This window comes from Coturnix japonica, unplaced genomic scaffold (genome assembly GCF_054131305.1).
Source record: "Coturnix japonica strain WE unplaced genomic scaffold, WE-NBRP24 Scf112, whole genome shotgun sequence".
Classification (NCBI taxonomy): Eukaryota; Metazoa; Chordata; class Aves; order Galliformes; family Phasianidae; genus Coturnix; species Coturnix japonica.
In genome coordinates, this window is record NW_028189015.1 from 107744 (window position 1) to 129732 (window position 21989).

At 48.9% G+C, this 21989-nt stretch overlaps 1 protein-coding gene across 1 annotated transcript in view; it reads left to right on the top strand.

The window, feature by feature from the left end:
• Window positions 1–1317: 1317 nt before the first annotated feature.
• LOC146751213 (5-aminolevulinate synthase, erythroid-specific, mitochondrial-like) overlaps window positions 1318–21989 on the top strand; it is an 81544-nt gene continuing 60872 nt past the window's right edge. Inside the window, exons 1-6 of the mRNA XM_085535222.1 lie at window positions 1318–1357; window positions 3652–3722; window positions 9251–9328; window positions 12907–12968; window positions 13096–13147; window positions 18525–18738. Coding sequence (XP_085391348.1) covers window positions 3656–3722; window positions 9251–9328; window positions 12907–12968; window positions 13096–13147; window positions 18525–18738 — 473 coding nt within the window. The 5' untranslated portion in view covers window positions 1318–1357; window positions 3652–3655. The remainder of the gene's footprint in view (window positions 1358–3651; window positions 3723–9250; window positions 9329–12906; window positions 12969–13095; window positions 13148–18524; window positions 18739–21989) is intronic.

Sequence of the window (21989 nt, forward strand, 5' to 3'; positions counted from 1 at the left end):
GTTATAGGGGATCTATGGGGTCTATGGGGGGTTATGGGGGTCTATGGGGTGTTATAGGGGATCTATGGGGTCTATGGGGGGTTATGGGGGTCTATGGGGTGTTATAGTGGATCTATGGGGTCTATGGGGGGTTATGGGGGTCTATGGGGTGTTATAGTGGATCTATGGGGTCTATGGGGGGTTATGGGTGTCTATGGGGTGTTATAGTGGATCTATGGGGGGTTATGGGGGTCTATGGGGTGTTATAGTGGATCTATGGGGGGTTATGGGGGTCTATGGGGTGTTATAGGGGATCTATGGGGTCGATGGGGGGTTATGGGGGTCTATGGGGTGTTATAGGGGATCTATGGGGTCTATGGGGGGTTATGGGGGTCTATGGGGTGTTATAGTGGATCTATGGGGTCTATGGGGGGTTATGGGGGTCTATGGGGTGTTATAGGGGATCTATGGGGTCTATGGGGGCTATGGGTGTCTATGGGGTGTTATAGGGGATCTATGGGGTCTATGGGGGGTTATGGGGGTCTATGGGGTGTTATAGTGGATCTATGGGGTCTATGGGGGGTTATGGGGGTCTATGGGGATTTATAGGGGGTCTATGGGGTCTATGTGGGGTTATGGGGGTCTATGGGGTGTTATAGGGGATCTATGGGGGGTTATAGGGGGTCTATGGGCTGTTATGGGCGTCTATGGGGTGTTATAGGGGATCTATGGGGTCTATGGGGGGTTATGGGGGTCTATGGGGTGTTATAGGGGATCTATGGGGTCTATGGGGGGTTATGGGGGTCTATGGGGTGTTATAGGGGATCTATGGGTTCGATGGGGTGCTATAGGGGATCTATGGGGTGTTATAGGGGATCTATGGGGGTCTATGGGGTGTTATAGTGGATCTATGGGGTCTATGGGGTGTTATATGGGGTCTATGTGGTGTTATAGGGGGTCTATGGGGTGTTATAGGGGATCTATGGGGTCTATGTGGGGTTATGGGGGTCTATGGGGGGTTGTGGGGGTCTATGGGGAGTTATAGGGGGTCTATGGGGTGTTATGGGTGATCTGTGGGGGTCTATGGGGATTTATAGGGGTTCTATGGGGGTCTGTGTAGGGTTATAGGGGATTTATATCGGGTTTTCGGGGCAAAAATGGCACTTTTGGGGCTGGAAAAATGGGGCAGAAAAGGGAGTTTTAGGGGGCGGTGGGCGGGGCTTAAGGAGGTGGGCGTGGCTTTCCCCTGTGATTGACAGGTGGTCGAAGCGGGCGTAGCTTCGTGGTGGTGGGCGTGGCCTATCCGGCTGGTGGGCGTGGCCTAATCTGGCCCCGCCCACTCCAGTGCGTTCGTTCTCAGCGTGGGACAACGTTACAGGTTGGGGTCGGATTTTGGGGTGAATTTAAGGGATTTTGGGTCTGGGGGAGTAATGGGGGTTAATGGGGGGGGGAGAGGAGAAGGGAAACATTGAGTTCAGCAAAAAAAAGGGGGGTTTTAGGGTAAAAATTGGGGTTTTTAGGGGTAAAATAGTGATTTTTGGTAATAAGGGTGATTTTTGGGGTTAAAATTGGGGATTTTGGGCAAAAATGGGGGTTTATGAGGGAAAAAATGGGGTTTGGGGGTGAAATTGGGGTAAGAAAATGGAGATTTGGGTTAAAAAGGGGGTTTTAGAGTGAAAAAAATGGGGGTTTTTAATGACAGGTTGGGAATTTGGGGTAAAAAATGGGGATTTTGGGCAAAAAGGGGAGATTGGGAGTAAAAAATGGCCATTTTGGGGGCAAAGGAGGAGCTAAAATGGCGAAAAAAATGCTAAAATGGGAAAAATGGTGGTTTTAGGGTAAAAATGTGGGGTTTTAGGACCCAAAAATGGGGGTTTTAAGACCAAAAAATGGGGGATTTAGGGACGAAATTGGGCGTTTTGTGCCAGAAATGGGGATTTTAGGGCCAAAAATGGGACTTTTTGGACCCAAAATTGGGGTTTTTAAGGCCAAAAATGACCCAAAATCGGGTGGTTTAGGGCCAAAAATGGGACTTTTTGGACCCAAAATTGGGGATTTTTGTGCCGAAAATTGGAATTTCTGGACCCCAAATTAGGACTTTTGGGACCCAAAATTGGGATTTTTAGGGCCAAAAATGTGGATTTCTGGACCCAAAATTGGAATTTTTAGAGCCAAAACTGGGGATTTTAGTGCCAAAAAATGTGAATTTCTGGACCCAAAATTGGGACTTTTAGGGCCAAAATTGGGGATTTTTAGGGCTAAAAATGGGGATTTTAGTGCCAAAAATGGGACTTTTGGGGCCCAAAATTGGGATTTTTAGGGTCAAAAATGGGATTTTTTGGACCCAAAATTGGGATTTTTAGGGCCAAAAATGTGAATTTCTGGACCCAAAATTGGATTTTTTATAGCCAAAATTGGGGATTTTAGTGCTAAAAATGTGAATTTCTGGACCCAAAATTGGGACTTTTAGGGCCAAAATTGGGGATTTTTAGGGCTAAAAATGGGGATTTTAGTACCAAAAATGGGACTTTTTGGGCTCAAAACTGGGATTTTTAGGGTCAAAATTGGGACTTTTTGGACCCAGAATTGGGGTTTTTAAGGCCAAAAATGACCAAAAATTGGATGTTTAGGGCCAAAAATGGGACTTTTTGAACCCAAAATTGGGGTTTTTAGGACCAAAAATGGAGATTTTAGAACCAAAAAATGGGGATTTTAGGGCCAAAATTGGTTTTTTTAGAGCCAAAAATGGGACTTTTTGGACCCAAAATTGGAATTTTTAGAGCCAAAATTGGGGATTTTAGTGCCAAAAATGTGAATTTCTGGACCCAAAATTGGGACTTTTAGGGCCAAAATTGGGGATTTTTAGGGCTAAAAATGGGGATTTTAGGGCTAAAAATGGGACTTTTTGGGCCCAAAACTGGGATTTTTAGGGTCAAAATTGGGATTTTTTGGACCCAAAATTGGGATTTTTAGGGCCAAAATTGGGACTTTTTGGACCCAAAATTGGGATTTTTAGGACCAAAGTTGGGACTTTTGAGGCCAAAAATGACCAAAAATTGGGGATTTTACTGCCAAAAATGTGAATTTCTGGACCCAAAATTGGGATTTTTAGAGCCAAAATTGGGACTTTCTGGACCCCAAATTGGTGATTTCAACACCAAAAATGGGACTTTTTGGACCCAAAATTGGGATTTTTGGACCCAAAATTGGGATTTTTAGGGCCAAAATTGGGGATTTTGACACCAAAAACGCTCATTTCTCAGTCCCAAAACGGAGCTTTTTACCCCCAAAAATCACCATTTCAATACCAAAAATCGGACCTTACGGACCCCAAAATCACCCTTTTCCCCACCCAAAAATAGTCTCATTTTTGCCTCAAAATCCACCAAATTTGGGGTGTACCAAAAATCGCCATTTTCCAACCCCCCCCCAAGGGAAAAAAAAAACCAACAATTTTTGCCCAAAATCGTCATTTTTAAGCCCAAAACCTTCCCCCCCCCCCCCCCCCCCCCACTTTCAGGGTTCGGCTCCACATCTGCACCACCCTGATAAGGGATATAGGGGGGGGTGGGAAGGGAGATAAGGGAGATAAGGGGGGGGGGGGGGGGCTCTATTTTGGGTTAAATTCATGCGATTTTGGGTCATTTCTAATGGGGTTTTTAATGGTTTTAGGATCATGGCGGCCATATTGAGATGTCCCCTCTTGGCTCGACACCCGTCATTGGCCAGAGCTTTCGCTACAGGTATAAGAAAGAACCCAAAAAGGCGTTAATTTAACCCAAAATGAACAGCCCCCCCCCCCCCCCATAATTGGACCCCACCCACCCCATAAATGGCTTCAATTCAGCCCCAAAATCCCCTAAATTCAACCCAAAACCCCCCAAAAACCCAAAAGCCCAGAAATTCACCCTAATATTCACCCCCAAAAACCCATAAATTCACCCCAAAATACCCCCAAAACCCCATAAATTCACCCAAAAAAACCCCCAAAATCCCATAAATTCACCCCAAAATCCCATAAATTCACCCCAAAATCCCCCCAAAACCCCAGAAATTCACCCCAAAATACCCCAAAATCCCATAAATTCACCCGAAAATCCCATAAATTCACCCCAAAACCCCACAAATTCACCCCAAAACCCTATAAATTCACCCCAAAATACCCCAAAATCCCATAAATTCACCACCAAAATCCCATAAATTCACCCCAAAAGCCCCAAAATACCTCTCAAAATCCCATAAATTCACCCCAAAATACCCCCCAAAACCCATAAATTCACCCAAAAAAAACCCAAAATCCCATAAATTCACCCCAAAATTCCCCCAAAACCCCATAAATTCACCCCAAAATACCCCAAAACCCCATAAATTCACCCCCAAAATCCCATAAATTCACCCCAAAATACCCCCAAAACCCCATAAATTCACCACCAAAATCCCATAAATTCACCCCAAAATTCAGCCTCCAAAACCCCAGAAATTCACCCCAAAACCCACAAATTCAACCCCAAAACCCCATAAATACACCCCAAAACCCCCCAAACCCCATAAATTCACCCTAAAATACCCCAAAACCCCATAAATTCACCCCAAAACCCACAAATTCAACCCCCAAACCCCATAAATTCACCCCAAAACCCATAAATTCAACCCCAAAACCCCATAAATTAGCCCCAAAATACCCCAAAATCCCATAAATTCACCCCAAAATACCTCTCAAAAACCCATAAATTCACCCCAAAACACCCATAAATTCACCCCAAAATTCACCCCCAAAACCCCATAAATTCACCCCCAAAATCCCATAAATTCACCCCCAAAATCCCATAAATTCACCCCAAAATTCAGCCCCCAAAACCCCATAAATTCACCCCAAAACCCACAAATTCAACCCCAAAACCCCATAAATACACCCCAAAACCCCCAAAACCCCAGAAATTCACCCTAAAATACCCCCAAATCCCTATAAATTCACCCCAAAACCCCATAAATTCACCCCCAAAATCCCATAAATTCACCCCCAAACCCCATAAATTCACCCCAAAATCCCCCCAAAACCCCATAAATTCACCCCAAAATACCCCAAAATCCCATAAATTCACCCCAAAATACCTCTCAAAAACCCATAAATTCACCCCAAAATACCCCCCTAACCCCATAAATTCACCCAAAAAAAACCCAAATACACCCAAAATTCACCCCCAAAATCCCATAAATTCACCCCAAAATCCCATAAATTCACCCCCAAAATCCCATAAATTCACCCCAAAATCCCCAAAATACCTCTCAAAAACCCATAAATTCACCCCAAAATCCCCCCAAAACCCCATAAATTCACCCCAAAATACCCCAAAATCCCATAAATTCACCCCCAAAATGCCATAAATTCACCCCAAAATCCCCAAAATACCTCTCAAAATCTTATAAATTCACCCTAAAATACCCCCAAACCCCATAAATTCACCCCAAAATCCCCATAAATTCACCCCAAAATACCATAAATTCACCCCAAAATCCCCCCAAAACTCCATAAATTCACCCCAAAACCCCATAAATTCACCCCAAAACCCCATAAATTCACCCCAAAATACCATAAATTCACCCCAAAATCCCATAAATTCACCCCAAAATACCCCAAAACCCCATAAATTCACCCAAAAAAACCCCAAATACACCCAAAATTCACCCCCAAAATCCCATAAATTCACCCCAAAATTCAGCCCCCAAAACCCCATAAATTCACCCCAAAATACCCCCAAAACCCCATAAATTCACCCCAAAATCCCCCCAAACCCCATAAATTCACACAAAAAAACCCCAAATACACCCAAAATTCACCTCCAAAATCCCATAAATTCACCCCAAAATTCCCCCAAAACCCCAGAAATTCACCCCAAAATCTCATAAATTCACCCCAAAATCCCATAAATTCACCCCAAAATTCAGCCCCCAAAACGCCATAAATTCAACCCAAAAGCCCCATTTTTCCCCCCAAAACCCCATAAATACACCCCCAAACCCCCCATACCCCATAAATTCACCCTAAAATACCTCAAAACCCCATAAATTCACCCCAGAATCCCCAAAATACCTCTCAAAAACCCATAAATTCACCCCAAAATCCCCCCAAACCCCATAAATTCACCCCCAAAATCCCATAAATTCACCCCAAAATTCACCCCCAAAATCTCATAAATTCACCCTAAAATACCCCCAAAACCCCATAAATTCACCCCAAAACCCCATAAATTCACCCCAAAATACCCCAAAACCCCATAAATTCACCCCAAAAGCCCCATTTTTCCCCCCAAAACCCCATAAATACACCCCAAAACCCCCAAAACCCATAAATTCACCCCAAAATACCCCAAATACACCCAAAATTCACCCCCAAAATCCCATAAATTCACCCCAAAATACCCCAAATACACCCAAAATTCACCCCCAAAATCCCATAAATTCACCCCAAAATACCCACAAACCCCATAAATTCACCCCAAAATCCCATAAATTCACCCCAAAATAACCCAAAACCCCATAAATTCACCCAAAAAAAACCCAAATACACCCAAAATTCACCCCCAAAATCCCATAAATTCACCCCAAAATTCAGCCCCCAAAAGCCCATAAATTCACCCCCAAAATCCCATAAATTCACCCCAAAATTCAGCCCCCAAAATCCCATAAATTCACCCCAAAATCCCATAAATTCACCCCAAAATTCCCCCCAAACCCCATAAATTCACCCCCAAAAAACCCCAAATACACCCAAAATTCACCCCCAAAATCCCATAAATTCACCCCCAAATCCCCCCAAAACCCCAGAAATTCACCCCAAAATACCCCAAAACCCCATAAATTCACCCCAAAAGCTCCATTTTTCCCCCCAAAACCCCATAAATACACCCCAAAATCCCCAAAATCCCATAAATTCACCCCAAAACCCCCAAATCCCCCCCAAAAAACCCCATAAATTCACCCCAAAATCCCCCCAAAACCCCATAAATTCACCCCAAAACCCCATAAATTCACCCCAAAATACCCCAAAACCCCATAAATTCACCCCAAAAGCCCCATTTTTCCCCCCAAAACCCCGTAAATACACCCCAAAACCCCCAAAAACCCATAAATTCACCCCAAAATACCCTCCAAAACCCATAAATTCACCCAAAAAAAACCCAAAACCCCATAAATTCACCCCAAAATCCCATAAATTCACCCCAAAATCCCCCAAAACCCCATAAATTCACCCAAAAAAAACCCCAAATAGACCCAAAATTCACCCCCAAAATCCCATAAATTCACCCCAAAATTCCCCCAAAACCCCAGAAATTCACCCCAAAACCCCATAAATTCACCCCAAAATAACCCAAAACCCCATAAATTCACCCCAAAACCCACAAATTCAACCCCAAAACCCCATAAATTAGCCCCAAAATAGCCCCAATACCCCATTGACCCCATAGACCCAACAGACCCCATAGACCCCACAGACCCCACACCACAGACCCCACAGACCCCATAAGACCCCATAGACCCCATAAGACCCCATAGACCCCATAGACCCCATAAGACCCCATAGACCCCATAAGACCCCATAGACCCCATAGACCCCATAAGACCCCATAAGACCCCATAGACCCCACAGATCCCATTGACCCCAAAGACCCCATAGACCCCACAGACCCCATAGATGCCATTGACTCCATAGATCCCATTGACCCCGAAGACCCCATAGAACCCATAAACCCCAATACCCCATAGATCCCATAGACCCCATAGACCCCATAGACCCCATAGACCCCATAGACCCCATAGACCCCATAGACCCCATAAGACCCCATAGACCCCATAGACCCCATAAGACCCCATAGACCCCATAGACCCCATAGACCCCATAAGACCCCATAGACCCCATAGATCCAACAGACCCCATAGATGCCATTGACTCCATAGATCCCAAAGACCCCACAGACCCCATAGACCCCATAAGACCCCATAGACCCCATTGACCCCACAGACCCCATAGACCCCACAGACCCCATTGACCCCACAGACCCCATAAGACCCCATAGACCCCATAGACCCCACAGACCCCATAGACCCCATAGACCCCATAGACCCCACAGACCCCATAGACCCCAAAGACCCCACAGACCCCATAGACCCCATAAGACCCCATAAGACCCCATAGACCCCACAGACCCCACAGATGCCATTGACTCCATAGATCCCATTGACCCCAAAGACCCCATAGACCCCAACAGACCCCATAGATCCCATAGACCCCAACAGACCCCATAGATCCCATAGACCCTATTGACTCCATTGGCCCCATTGGCCCCATTGACCCCAATACTCCATAGACCCCATAGGCCCCATAGACCCCAACAGACCCCATAGATCCCATAGACCCTATTGACTCCATAGGTCCCATTGAACCCACTGACCCCAAAGACCCCACAGACCCCATAGACCCAATAAGACCCCATAGACCCCACAGACCCCACAGATGCCATTGACTCCATAGACCCCATAGACCCCATAGACCCCACAGACCCCACAGATGCCATTGACTCCATAGATCCCATTGACCCCAAAGACCCCATAGACCCCAACAGACCCCATAGATCCCATAGACCCTATTGACTCCATTGGCCCCATTGACCCCAATACCCCATAGACCCCATAAACCCCATAGACCCAACAGACCCCATAGACCCCATAGACCCCAAAGACCCCACAGACCCCATAGACCCCATAGACCCCATAGACCCCACAGACCCCATAGATCCCATAGACCCTATTGACTCCATTGGCCCCATTGACCCCAATACCCCATAGACCCCATAAACCCCATAGACCCAACAGACCCCATAGACCCCATAGACCCCAAAGACCCCACAGACCCCATAGACCCCATAGACCCCATAGACCCCACAGACCCCATAGATCCCATAGACCCTATTGACTCCATTGGCCCCATTGACCCCAATACCCCATAGATCCCATAGACCCTATTGACTCCATTGGCCCCATTGACCCCAATACCCCATAGACCCCATAGGCCCCATAGACCCCACAGACCCCATAGACCCCAATACCCCATTGACCCCATAGGCCCCATATCCCCCCTAAGATCCCCCCCCAAAAAACCCCATAAAACCCCCCAAAAAAGACCCCAAATCAGCTCTTTTCACCCCAAAAAGCCCCAAAATCGGCCCTTTTCACCCCAAAAAGCCCCAAAATTGTCTCTTTTCACCCCAAAAAGGCTCTCGATGCCCCTTTATGGGATTTGCTCATCGTGCGGCTCCGGAGCTGCAGGAGGATGTAGAACAACCCCAAATCCGTACGGTTTGACCCCAAAAACGACCCCATTAAAACATATGGGGGTTTAGATGCCCCATATAACCCCATAACCCCATAAATCCCCCATAGCCCCCCATATAACCCCATATAGTCCCATATAACCCCATAAATCCCCCATAACCCACCCATATAACCCCATATAGTCCCATATAACCCCATAACCCCATAAATCCCCTATAACCCCCCCATATAGCCCCATATAGTACCATATAACCCCATAACCCCATAAATCCCCCATAACCCCCCCATATAACCCCATATAGTCCCATATAACCCCATAACCCCATAAATCCCCCATAACCCCCCCATATAACCCCATATAGTCCCATATAACCCCATAACCCCATAATCCCCCATATAACCCCCATATAACCCCATATAGTCCCATATAACCCCATAAATCCCCCATAACCCCCCATATAACCCCATATAGTCCCATATAACCCCATAAATCCCCCATAACCCCCCCATATACCCCCATATAGTCCCATATAACCCCATAACCCCATAAATCCCCATAACCCCCCCATATAACCCCATATAGTCCCATATAACCCCATAAATCCCCCATAACCCCCCCATATAACCCCATATAGTCCCATATAACCCCATAAATCCCCCATAACCCCCCCATATAACCCCATAGAGTCCCATATAACCCCATAAATCCCCCATAACCCCCCCATATAACCCCATATAGTCCCATATAAACCCATAAATCCCCCATAACCCCCCCATATAACCCCATATAGTCCCATATAACCCCATATAACCCCATAAATCCCCCATAACCCCCCCATATAACCCCATATAGTTCCATATAACCCCATAACCCCATAAATCCCCCATAACCCACCCATATAACCCCATATAGTCCCATATAACCCCATAACCCCATAAATCCCCCATAACCCCCCCATATAACCCCATATAGTCCCATATAACCCCATAAATCCCCCATAACCCCCCCATATAACCCCATATAGTCCCATATAACCCCATAAATCCCCCATAACCCCCCCATATAACCCCATATAGTCCCATATAACCCCATAAATCCCCCATAACCCCCCCATATAACCCCATATAGTCCCATATAACCCCATAAATCCCCCATAACCCCCCCATATAACCCCATATAGTCCCATATAACCCCATAACCCCATAAATCCCCCATAACCCCCCCATATAACCCCATATAGTCCCATATAACCCCATAAATCCCCCATAACCCCCCCATATAACCCCATATAGTCCCATATAACCCCATAAATCCCCCATAACCCCCCCATATAACCCCATATAGTCCCATATAACCCCATAAATCCCCCATAACCCCCCCATATAACCCCATATAGTCCCATATAACCCCATAAATCCCCCATAACCCCCCCATATAACCCCATATAGTCCCATATAACCCCATAAATCCCCCATAACCCCCCCATATAACCCCATATAGTCCCATATAACCCCATAAATCCCCCATAACCCCCCCATATAACCCCATATAGTCCCATATAACCCCATAAATCCCCCATAACCCCCCCATATAACCCCATATAGTCCCATATAACCCCATAAATCCCCCATAACCCCCCCATATAACCCCATATAGTCCCATATAACCCCATAAATCCCCCATAACCCACCCATATAACCCCATATAGTCCCATATAACCCCATAACCCCATAAATCCCCCATAACCCACCCATATAACCCCATATAGTCCCATATAACCCCATAAATCCCCCATAACCCCCCCATATAACACCATATAACCCCATATAACCCCATAAATCCCCCCATAACCCCCCCCATATAACCCCATATAGTCCCATATAACCCCATAACCCCATAAATCCCCCATAACCCCCCATATAACCCCATATAACCCCCATATAACCCCATAACCCTCCATATCCCCCCATATAACCCCATATAATCCCATATAACCCCATATAACCCCATAACCCCCCATTTAACCCCATATAACCCCCCCATATAACCCTATAACCCCCCCATATAACCCAGAACACCCCATATAACCCCCATATAACCCCATATAATCCCATATAACCCCATATAACCCCATAGCCCCCATATAACCCCATAACCCCCCATATAATCCCATATAATCCCATATAACCCCATATAACCCCATAACCCCCCCATATAACCCCATATATCCCCTATAGCCCCCCATAACCCCCAATATCCCCCCATATAACCCCATATCCTATTAGTAACCCTATATAACCCCATATTGCCCCATATAACCCCATAACCCCTCCATATAACCCCATAACCCCTCCATATAACCCCATAACACCCCATATAACCCCCATATAACCCCATATAATCCCATATAACCCCATATAGCCCCATAACCCCCCCATATAACCCCATATAACCCCATATAATCCCATATAACCCCTTAAATCCCCTATAACCCCCCATATAACCCCATAACCCCCCCATATAACCCCCATATAATCCCTTAAATCCCCTATAACCCCCCATATAACCCCATATAACCCCATAACTCCCCCATGTAACCCCCATATAACCCCATATAATCCCATATAACCCCTTAAATCCCCTATAACCCCCCATATAACCCCATAACCCCCCCATATAACCCCCATATAATCCCTTAAATCCCCTATAACCCCCCCATATAACCCCATATAACCCCATAACTCCCCCCATATAACCCCCATATAACCCCATATAATCCCATATAACCCCTTAAATCCCCTATAACCCCCCCATATAGCCCCATATAACCCCATAACCCCCCCATATAACCCCCATATAATCCCATATAACCCCTTAAATCCCCTATAACCCCCCCATATAACCCCATATAACCCCATAACCCCCCCATATAACCCCCATATAACCCCCATATAATCCCATATAACCCCTTAAATCCCCTATAACCCCCCCATATAGCCCCATATAACCCCATAACCCCCCCATATAACCCCCATATAATCCCATATAACCCCTTAAATCCCCTATAACCCCCCCATATAACCCCATATAACCCCATAACCCCCCCATATAACCCCCATATAACCCCATATAATCCCATATAACCCCTTAAATCCCCTATAACCCCCCCATATAGCCCCATATAACCCCATAACCCCCCCATATAACCCCATATATCCCCTATAGCCCCCCATAACCCCCAATATCCCCCCATATAACCCCATATAACCCCATAACCCCCCCATATAACCCCCATATAACCCCATATAATCCCATATAACCCCTTAAATCCCCTATAACCCCCCCATATTACCCCATATAACCCCATATATCCCCTATAGCCCCCCATAGCCCCCAATATCCCCCCATATAACCCCATATCCCATTAGTAACCCCATATAACCCCATATGCCCCATATAACCCCATAACCCCCTCCATATAACCCCATATAACCCCATATCCCATTAGTAACCCTATATAACCCCATATAACCCCATTAAGTCCCATTTTGGGGTCGGGGTTGATTTTGGGTTAAAAAAAGCCCATTTTGGTTCAGCCTCCATGGAGGTTTTGGAGGAGCTGCTGAGTGACCGAGGGAGGAAAGGGGAGGAACCTGCATGAGTGGTACGTATATGGGATCCTATAGGGTTATATGGGGTTATATGGGATCTTATAGGGTTATATGGGGTTATATGGGGTTATATGGGATTATATGGGGTTATATGGGGGTTATATAGGGGATATATGGGGTTATATGGGGTTATATGAGGAGGAAAGGGGAGGAACCTGCATGAGTGGTACGTATATGGGATCCTATAGGGTTATATGGGGTTATATGGGATTATATGGGGTTATATGGGGGGATATGGGATCCTATAGGGTTATATGGGGTTATATGGGGGGATATGGGAATCCTATAGGGTTATATGGGGTTATATGGGGTTATATGGGGTTATATGGGGTTATATGGGATTATATGGGGTTATATGGGGTTATATGGGGTTATATGGGATTATATGGGATTATATGGGGTTATATGGGATTATATGGGGGTATATGGGGTTATATGGGGTTATATGGGGTATATGGGGGTATATGGGGTTATATGGGATCCTATAGGGTTATATGGGGTTATATGGGATCTTATAGGGTTATATGGGGTTATATGGGATTATATGGGGTTATATGGGGGGATATGGGATCCTATAGGGTTATTATGGGGTTATATGGGGTTATATGGGGTTATATGGGGGGATATGGGATCCTATAGGGTTATATGGGGTTATATGGGGGGTTTATGGGGGTTATATGGGGGGTTATGGGGTTATATGGGGTTATATGGGGACATAGGGTTTTATGGGGGGTTATAGGGGATATATGGGGTTATAGGGGATATATGGGGTTATATGGGATTATATGGGGTTATATGGGGGTTATATAGGGGGTTATGGAGTTATATGGGGGTTATTTGGGGGGATATAGGGGATATATGGGGTTATATAGGGGATATATGGGGTTATATGGGGGGTTATGGGGTTATATGGGGTTATATGGGATTATATGAGGTTATATGGGGGTTATATGGGGGGTCATGGGGTTATATGGGGGGTTATGGGGTTATATGGGGCGGTTATGGGGTTATATGGGGGGTTATGGGGTTATATGGGATTATATGAGGTTATATGGGGGTTATGGGGATTATATGGGGTTATACGGGGTTTATATGGGGGGTTATGGTGTTATATGGGGGTTATATGGGGTTATATGGGGTTATATGGGGGTTATATGGGTTATATGGGGTTATATGGGGTTATATGGGGGTTATATGGGGTTATATGCGGTTATAAGGGATTATATGGGGGTTTATATGGGGTTATATGGGGCCCTTATGGGGGTTATAGGGGATTTAAGAGGTTATAGGGGATTATATGGGGTTATATGGGGGGGTTATGGGGTTATATGGGGTTATATGGGGGATTATGGGGTTATATGGGGGTTATATGGGGGGGTTATGGGGTTATATGGCGTTATATGGGGGGTTATGGGGTTATATGGGGTTATATGGGATTATATGGGGTTATATGGGGGTTATATGGGGGGTTATGGGGTTATATGGGGGGGTTATGGGGCTATATGGGGTTATATGGGGTTATATGGGGTTATATGGGGGTTATATGGGGTTATATGGGGTTATATGGGGGGTAATGGGGGGAAATGGGCTTATATGGGGTTATATGGGGGGGTTATGGGGTTATATGCGGTTATGGGGTTATATGGGGTTATATGGGGTTATATGGGATTATATGGGGGTTATATGGGGGTTATATAGGGGGTTATGGGGTTATATGGGTTATATGGGGGTTATATAGGGGGTTATGGGGTTATATGAGGGGGGTTATGGTGTTATATGGGGTTATATGGGGGGTTATGGGGTTATATGGGGTTATATGGGGGGTTATGGGGTTATATGGGGTTATATGGGGGGCTATGGGGGGTAATGGGCTTATATGGGGTTATATGGGGGGGTTATGGGGTTATATGCGGTTATGGGGTTATATGGGGGGTTATGGGGTTATATGGGGTTATATGGGATTATATGGGGTTATATGGGGGTTATATGGGGGGTCATGGGGTTATATGGGCGGTTATGGGATTATATGGGGTTATACGGGGGTTATATGGGGGTTATGGGGTTATATGGGGTTATATGGGGGGTTATGGGGTTATATGCGGTTATATGGGATTATATGGGGTTATATGGGGGGTTATGGGGGTTATATGGGGGGTAATGGGCTTATATGGGGTTATATGGGGGTTATATGGAGGGTTATGGTGTTATATGGGGTTATATGGGGGGTTATGGGGTTATATGGGGTTATATGGGGGTTATATGGAGGGTTATGGTGTTATATGGGGTTATATGGGGGGTTATGGGGTTATATGGGGTTATATGGGGGGGGTTACGGGGTTATATGAGGGGGTTATGGGGTTATATGGGGTTATATGGGGGGGTTATGGGCTTATGTGGGGTTATATGGGGGTTATATGGAGGGTTATGGTGTTATATGGGGTTATATGGGGGGTTATATGGGATTATATGGGGTTATATGGGGGTTATATAAGGGGGTTATGGGGTTATATGAGGGGGTTATGGGATTATATGGGGTTATATGGGGGGGATATGGAGGTTTATAGGGGGCTATAGGGGATATATGGGGGGTTTATGGGGTTATATGGGGGGATATAGGGCTTTATGGGGAGCTATAGGGGATATATGGGGTTATATGGGGGGTTATGGTGTTATATGGGGTTATATGGGGGGGTTATGGGGTTCTATGGGGGAGTAATGTAGTTATATGGGGTTTTATATGGTTCTATGTCCCCTATACGTTCCCTATACATCCTGCCCCATAGCGGACTCGTTCCCATACGAGGCACAGTTCTCCGCCCATGGTCTCTATATGGCCATTATGGGGCCATCCTATAGTCTCTATATGGCCCCTATATGGGCTCTCTATAGGGTCTCTATAGGGTCTCTATGGGGTCTCTATAGGGCCGGGCCATTATGGGCTCTCTATGGGCTCTCTATGGACTATATGCATATGGTCTCTATATGGCCATTATGGGGCCATCCTATAGTCTCTATATGGCCCCTATATGGGCTCTCTATGGGGTCTCTATAGGGTCTCTATAGGGTCTCTATAGGGTCTCTATGGGGTCTCTATAGGGCCGGGCCATTATGGTCTCTCTATGGGCTCTCCATGGGCTATATCTATGGGATCTCTATATGGCCATTATGGGGCCATTCTATAGTCTCTATATGGCCCCTATATGGGCTCTCTATGGGGTCTCTATAGGGTCTCTATGGGGTCTCTATAGGGTCTCTATGGGGTCTCTATAGGGTCTCTATGGGGTCTCTATAGGGCCGGGCCATTATGGTCTCTCTATGGGCTCTCCATGGGCTATATCTATGGGATCTCTATATGGCCATTATGGGGCCATTCTATAGTCCCTATATGGCCCCTATATGTCCCCTATATGACCCTATATGTTCCCTATACATCCCGCCCCATAGCGGACTCGTTCCCATACAAGGCGCAGTTCTCCGCCCATGGTCTCTATATGGCCGTTATGGGGCCATCCTATAGTCCCTATATGGCCCCTATATGGGCTCTCTATGGGGTCTCTATAGGGTCTCTATAGGGTCTCTATAGGGTCTCTATGGGGTCTCTATAGGGCCGGGCCATTATGGTCTCTCTATGGGCTCTCCATGGGCTATATCTATGGGATCTCTATATGGCCATTATGGGGCCATTCTATAGTCCCTATATGGCCCCTATATGGGCTCTCTATGGGGTCTCTATAGGGTCTCTATGGGGTCTCTATAGGGTCTCTATGGGGTCTCTATAGGGCTGGGCCATTATGGGATCTATACAGTCTCTCTATGGGCTATATCCATGTGGTCTCTATATGGCCATTATGGGGCCATTCTATAGTCCCTATATGGCCCCTATATGGCCCCTATATGGGGTCTCTATAGGGTCTCTATGGGGTCTCTATAGGGTCTCTATGGGGTCTCTATAGGGTCTCTATGGGGTCTCTATAGGGCCGGGCCATTATGGTCTCTCTATGGGCTTTCCATGGGCTATATCTATGGGATCTCTATATGGCCATTATGGGGCCATCCTATAGTCCCTATATGTCCCCTATATGACCCTATATGTCCCCTATACATCCCGCCCCATAGCGGACTCGTTCCCATACGAGGCGCAGTTCTCGGCCCATGGTCTCTATATGGCCATTATGGGGCCATCCTATAGTCCCTATATGGCCCCTATATGGCCCCTATATGGGCTCTCTATGGGGTCTCTATAGGGTCTCTATGGGGTCTCTATGGGGTCTCTATGGGGTCTCTATAGGGCCGGGCCATTATGGGCTCTCTATGGGCTCTCTATGGACTATATCTATGGGATCTCCATATGGCCATTATGGGGCCATCCTATAGTCTCTATATGGCCCCTATATGGGCTCTTTATGGGGTCTCTATAGGGTCTCTATGGGGTCTCTATAGGGTCTCTATGGGGTCTCTATAGGGCCGGGCCATTATGGTCTCTCTATGGGCTCTCCATGGGCTATATCTATGGGATCTCTATATGGCCATTATGGGGCCATCCTATAGTCTCTATATGGCCCCTATATGGGCTCTCTATGGGGTCTCTATAGGGTCTCTATGGGGTCTCTATAGGGTCTCTATGGGGTCTCTATAGGGCTGGGCCATTATGGGATCTATACAGTCTCTCTATGGGCTATATCCATGTGGTCTCTATATGGCCATTATGGGGCCATTCTATAGTCCCTATATGGCCCCTATATGGGCTCTCTATGGGGTCTCTATAGGGTCTCTATGGGGTCTCTATAGGGCCGGGCCATTATGGTCTCTCTATGGGCTCTCCATGGGCTATATCTATGGGATCTCTATATGGCCATTATGGGGCCATCCTATAGTCCCTATATGTCCCCTATATGTCCCCTATACGTTCCCTATACATCCCGCCCCATAGCAGACTCGTTCCCATACGAGGCGCAGTTCTCAGCCCATGGTCACTATATGGCCATTATGGGGCCATCCTATAGTCCCTATACGGCCCCTATATGCCCCCTATATGTCCCCTATATGACCCTATATGTTCCCTATACATCCCGCCCCATAGTGGACTCGTTCCCATACGAGGCGCAGTTCTCGGCCCATGGTCTCTATATGGCCATTATATGGTGTCTATATGGTCTCCATAGGGTCTCTATGGGCTCTCTATGGGGCTGTTATGGGCTCTCTATAGGGTCTCTATGGGGTCTCTTTGGGGTCTCTATAGAGCCATTATGGGCTACCTATGGGCTCTCTATGGGGCCATTATGGGCTCTATAGGCTTTCTATGTGGTCTCTATAGGGTCTCTGTGGTCTCTCTATGGGGTCCCTATGGGGCCATTATGGGCTCTCTATGGGGTCTCTATAGGGTCTCTATGGGGTCTCTATAGGGCCGGGCCATTATGGTCTCTCTATGGGCTTTCCATGGGCTATATCTATGGGATCTCTATATGGCCATTATGGGGCTATCCTATAGTCCCTATATGTCCCCTATATGACCCTATACGTTCCCTATACATCCCGCCCCATAGCGGACTCGTTCCCATACGAGGCGCAGTTCTCCGCCCACCTCTCGTCCCTGCGCCGCTCCCACACGTACCGTGTATTCACCGCATTGAGCCGCAGCGCTGAAGCGCCCCCTCTGGCCACAACCGGAACTGCAGGCGGCCGCCACGCGGTGCAGCTCTGGTGCTCCAATGATTACCTGGGGCTCAGCCGGCACCCGGCCGTCATCAGGGCTGCAAGGTGGGGGCTGGACCCATAAGTGGGGGGCTGGACCCATAAGTGGGGGGCTGGACCCATAAGTGGGGGGGCTGGACCCACAAGTGGGGGGTGGGAGCCATAGGTGTGCAGTGGGACCCACAAGTGGGGGGTGGGACCCATATATAGAGGGCTGGATCCATAAGTGGGGGGTGGGACCCATAAGTGGGGGGTGGGACCCACAAGTGGGGGGTGGGACCCATAGATAGAGAGCTGGACCCATAAGTGGGGGGTGGGACCCATAAGTGGGGGGTGGGACCCACAAGTGGGGGGTGGGACCCACAAGTGGGGGGTGGGACCCATAAGTGGGGGGTGGGAGCCATAAGTGGGGGGTGGGACCCATAAGTGGGGGGTGGGAGCCATAGGTGGGGGGTGGGACCCATAAGTGTGGGGTGGGACCCATAAGTGGGGGGTTGGACCCATAAGTGGGGGGTTGGACCCACAAGTGGGGGGTGGGAGCCATAGGTGTGCAGTGGGACCCACAAGTGGGGGGTGGGACCCATATATAGAGAGCTGGACCCATAAGTGGGGGGTGGGACCCATAAGTGGGGGGTGGGACCCATAGATAGAGAGCTGGACCCACAAGTGGGACCCATAGATAGAGAGCTGGACCCATAAGTGGGGGGTGGGACCCACAAGTGGGGGGTGGGACCCACAAGTGGGGGATGGGACCCATAAGTGGGGGTGGGACCCATAGGTGTGGGGTGAGGACCCATAAGTGGGGGGCTGGACCCATAGATAGAAGGCTGGATCCATAAGTGTGGGGCTGGACCCATAGAGGGGGATGGAAGACATAGGGCTGGACCCATAGGTGTGGGGCTGGGCACATAGAGGGGGGTGGGACCCACAAGTGTGGGGTGGGACCCATAGATAGAGGACTGGACCCATAGAGGGGGACGGGAGACATAGGGCTGGGTACATAGAGGGGGGTGTGGGACCCATAAGTGGGGGGTGGGACCCATAAGTGGGGGGCTGGACCCACAAGTGGGGGGTGGGACCCATAGGTGTGGGGTGGGACCCATAAGTGGGGGGTGGGACCCATAAGTGTGGGGTGGGACCCACAAGTGGGGGGTGGGACCCATAAGTGGGGGGTGGGACCCACAAGTGGGGGGCTGGACCCACAGGTGGGGGGTGGGACCCATAGATAGAGAGCTGGACCCATAAGTGGGGGGTGGGACCCACAAGTGGGGGTGGGACCCACAAGTGGGGGGTGGGACCCATAAGTGGGGGTGGGACCCACAAGTGGGGGGTGGGACCCATAAGTGGGGGTGGGACCCATAAGTGGGGGGTGGGACCCATAAGTTGGGGCTGGACCCATAAGTGGGGGGTTGGACCCATAAGTGGGGGGCTGGACCCATAAGTGGGGGGCTGGACCCACAAGTGGGGGGTGGGAGCCATAGGTGGGGGGTGGGACCCATAAGTATGGGGTGGGACCCATAGGTGGGGGGTGGGAGCCATAGGTGTGGGGTGGGAGCCATAGGTGGGGGGTGGGACCCATAAGTGGGGGGTGGGACCCATAAGTGGGGGGTGGGACCCATAAGTGGGGGATGGGACCCATAAGTGGGGGGTGGGACCCACAAGTGGGGGCTGGACCCATAGGTGTGGGGCTGGACCCATAAGTGGGGGGTGGGACCCATAAGTGGGGGGTGGGACCCACAAGTGGGGGCTGGACCCATAGGTGTGGGGCTGGACCCATAAGTGGGGGGTGGGACCCATAAGTGGGGGGTGGGACCCATAAGTGGGGGTCTGGACCCACAAGTGGGGGGTGGGAGCCATAAGTGGGGGGTGGGACCCATAAGTGGGGGGTGGGACCCACAAGTGGGGGATGGGACCCATAAGTGGGGGGTGGGACCCATAAGTGTGGGGTGGGACCCACAAGTGGGGGGTGGGACCCACCCACAAGTGGGGGGTGGGACCCATAAGTGTGGGGCTGGACCCATAGATAGAGGGCTGGACCCATAGAGGGGGATGGGAGACATAGGGCTGGACCCATAAGTGGGGGGTGGGACCCACAAGTGGGGGGTGGGAGCCATAAGTGGGGGGTCTCCAAACCCCCCCAAATCCCCCCTTATTCCCCCCAAACCCCCCCAAAACCCACCTTATTTCCCCCCCCACATCCCCTATATCCCCCTTTATCCCCCCCAAATCCCCCCTTATTGCCCCCATATCCCCAATTAGGGCCCCTAAATCCCCCATTATTGCCCCCATGCCCCTCTTAGGACCCCCTATTCCCCTCTTATTGTCCCCATATCCCCCCTAATTGCCCCCAAATCCCCCCATATTCCACCATTATCCCCCTCAGCCCCCCTTTAGGACCCCCAAATCCCCCCTTATTCCCCCCAAATCCCCACTTAGGGCCCCTAAACCCCCCTTACTGCCCCCAAATCCCCCCTTATTCCCCCAAACTCCCCCTTAGTTCCTCCAAATCCCCCCTATATCCCCCCATATCTCCCCCAGACCCCCCTATATCCCCCCTTACTCCCCCCAGATCCCCTATATACCCCCTTGTCCCCCCATATCCCCCCCCTTATTGCCCCATATTCCACCCCAAACCCCCCCACCCCCCCCACTTCTCACCCCCCCCCCTATTTCAGGGCAGCCCTGGATGCTCACGGCCTTGGTGCGGGGGGTACCCGTAATATAGGGGGCACATCCCCCCTACACGGTGCCCTAGAGCGGGCCTTGAACCCCATATCCCCCTATATCCACCCCAAATCCCCCCTTATCCCCCCCAACCCTACCCAAATCCCCTATATCCCCCCTTAGGACCCCCAAATCCCCCTTTGTCCCCCCTTAGGACCCCCTTAGGGCCCCCAATCTCCCCATATTACCCCATTATCCCCCCAAATCCCACCTTAGGGCCCCCAAATCTCCCCCAAACCCCCTGTATCCCCCCTTAGGGACCCCAAATCCCCCCTTAGCACCCCTATAACCCCCCATATCCTCCCTAAGCCCCTATATCCCCCCTTAGGGACCCCAAATCCCCCCTTAGCACCCCTAAATCCCCCCTATCCCCTCCTAAGCCCCCTATATCCCCCCTTAGGGACCCCAAATCCCCCCATATCCCCCCTATAACCCCCCATATCCCCCCTAAGCCCCCTATATCCCCCCTTAGGGACCCCAAATCCCCCCATATCCCCCCTATGCCCCCTGTATCCCCCCTAAGGACCCCTAAATCCCCCCTTATTGCCCCCTAAGCCCCCTGTATCCCCCCTTAGGGACCCCAAATCTCCCCA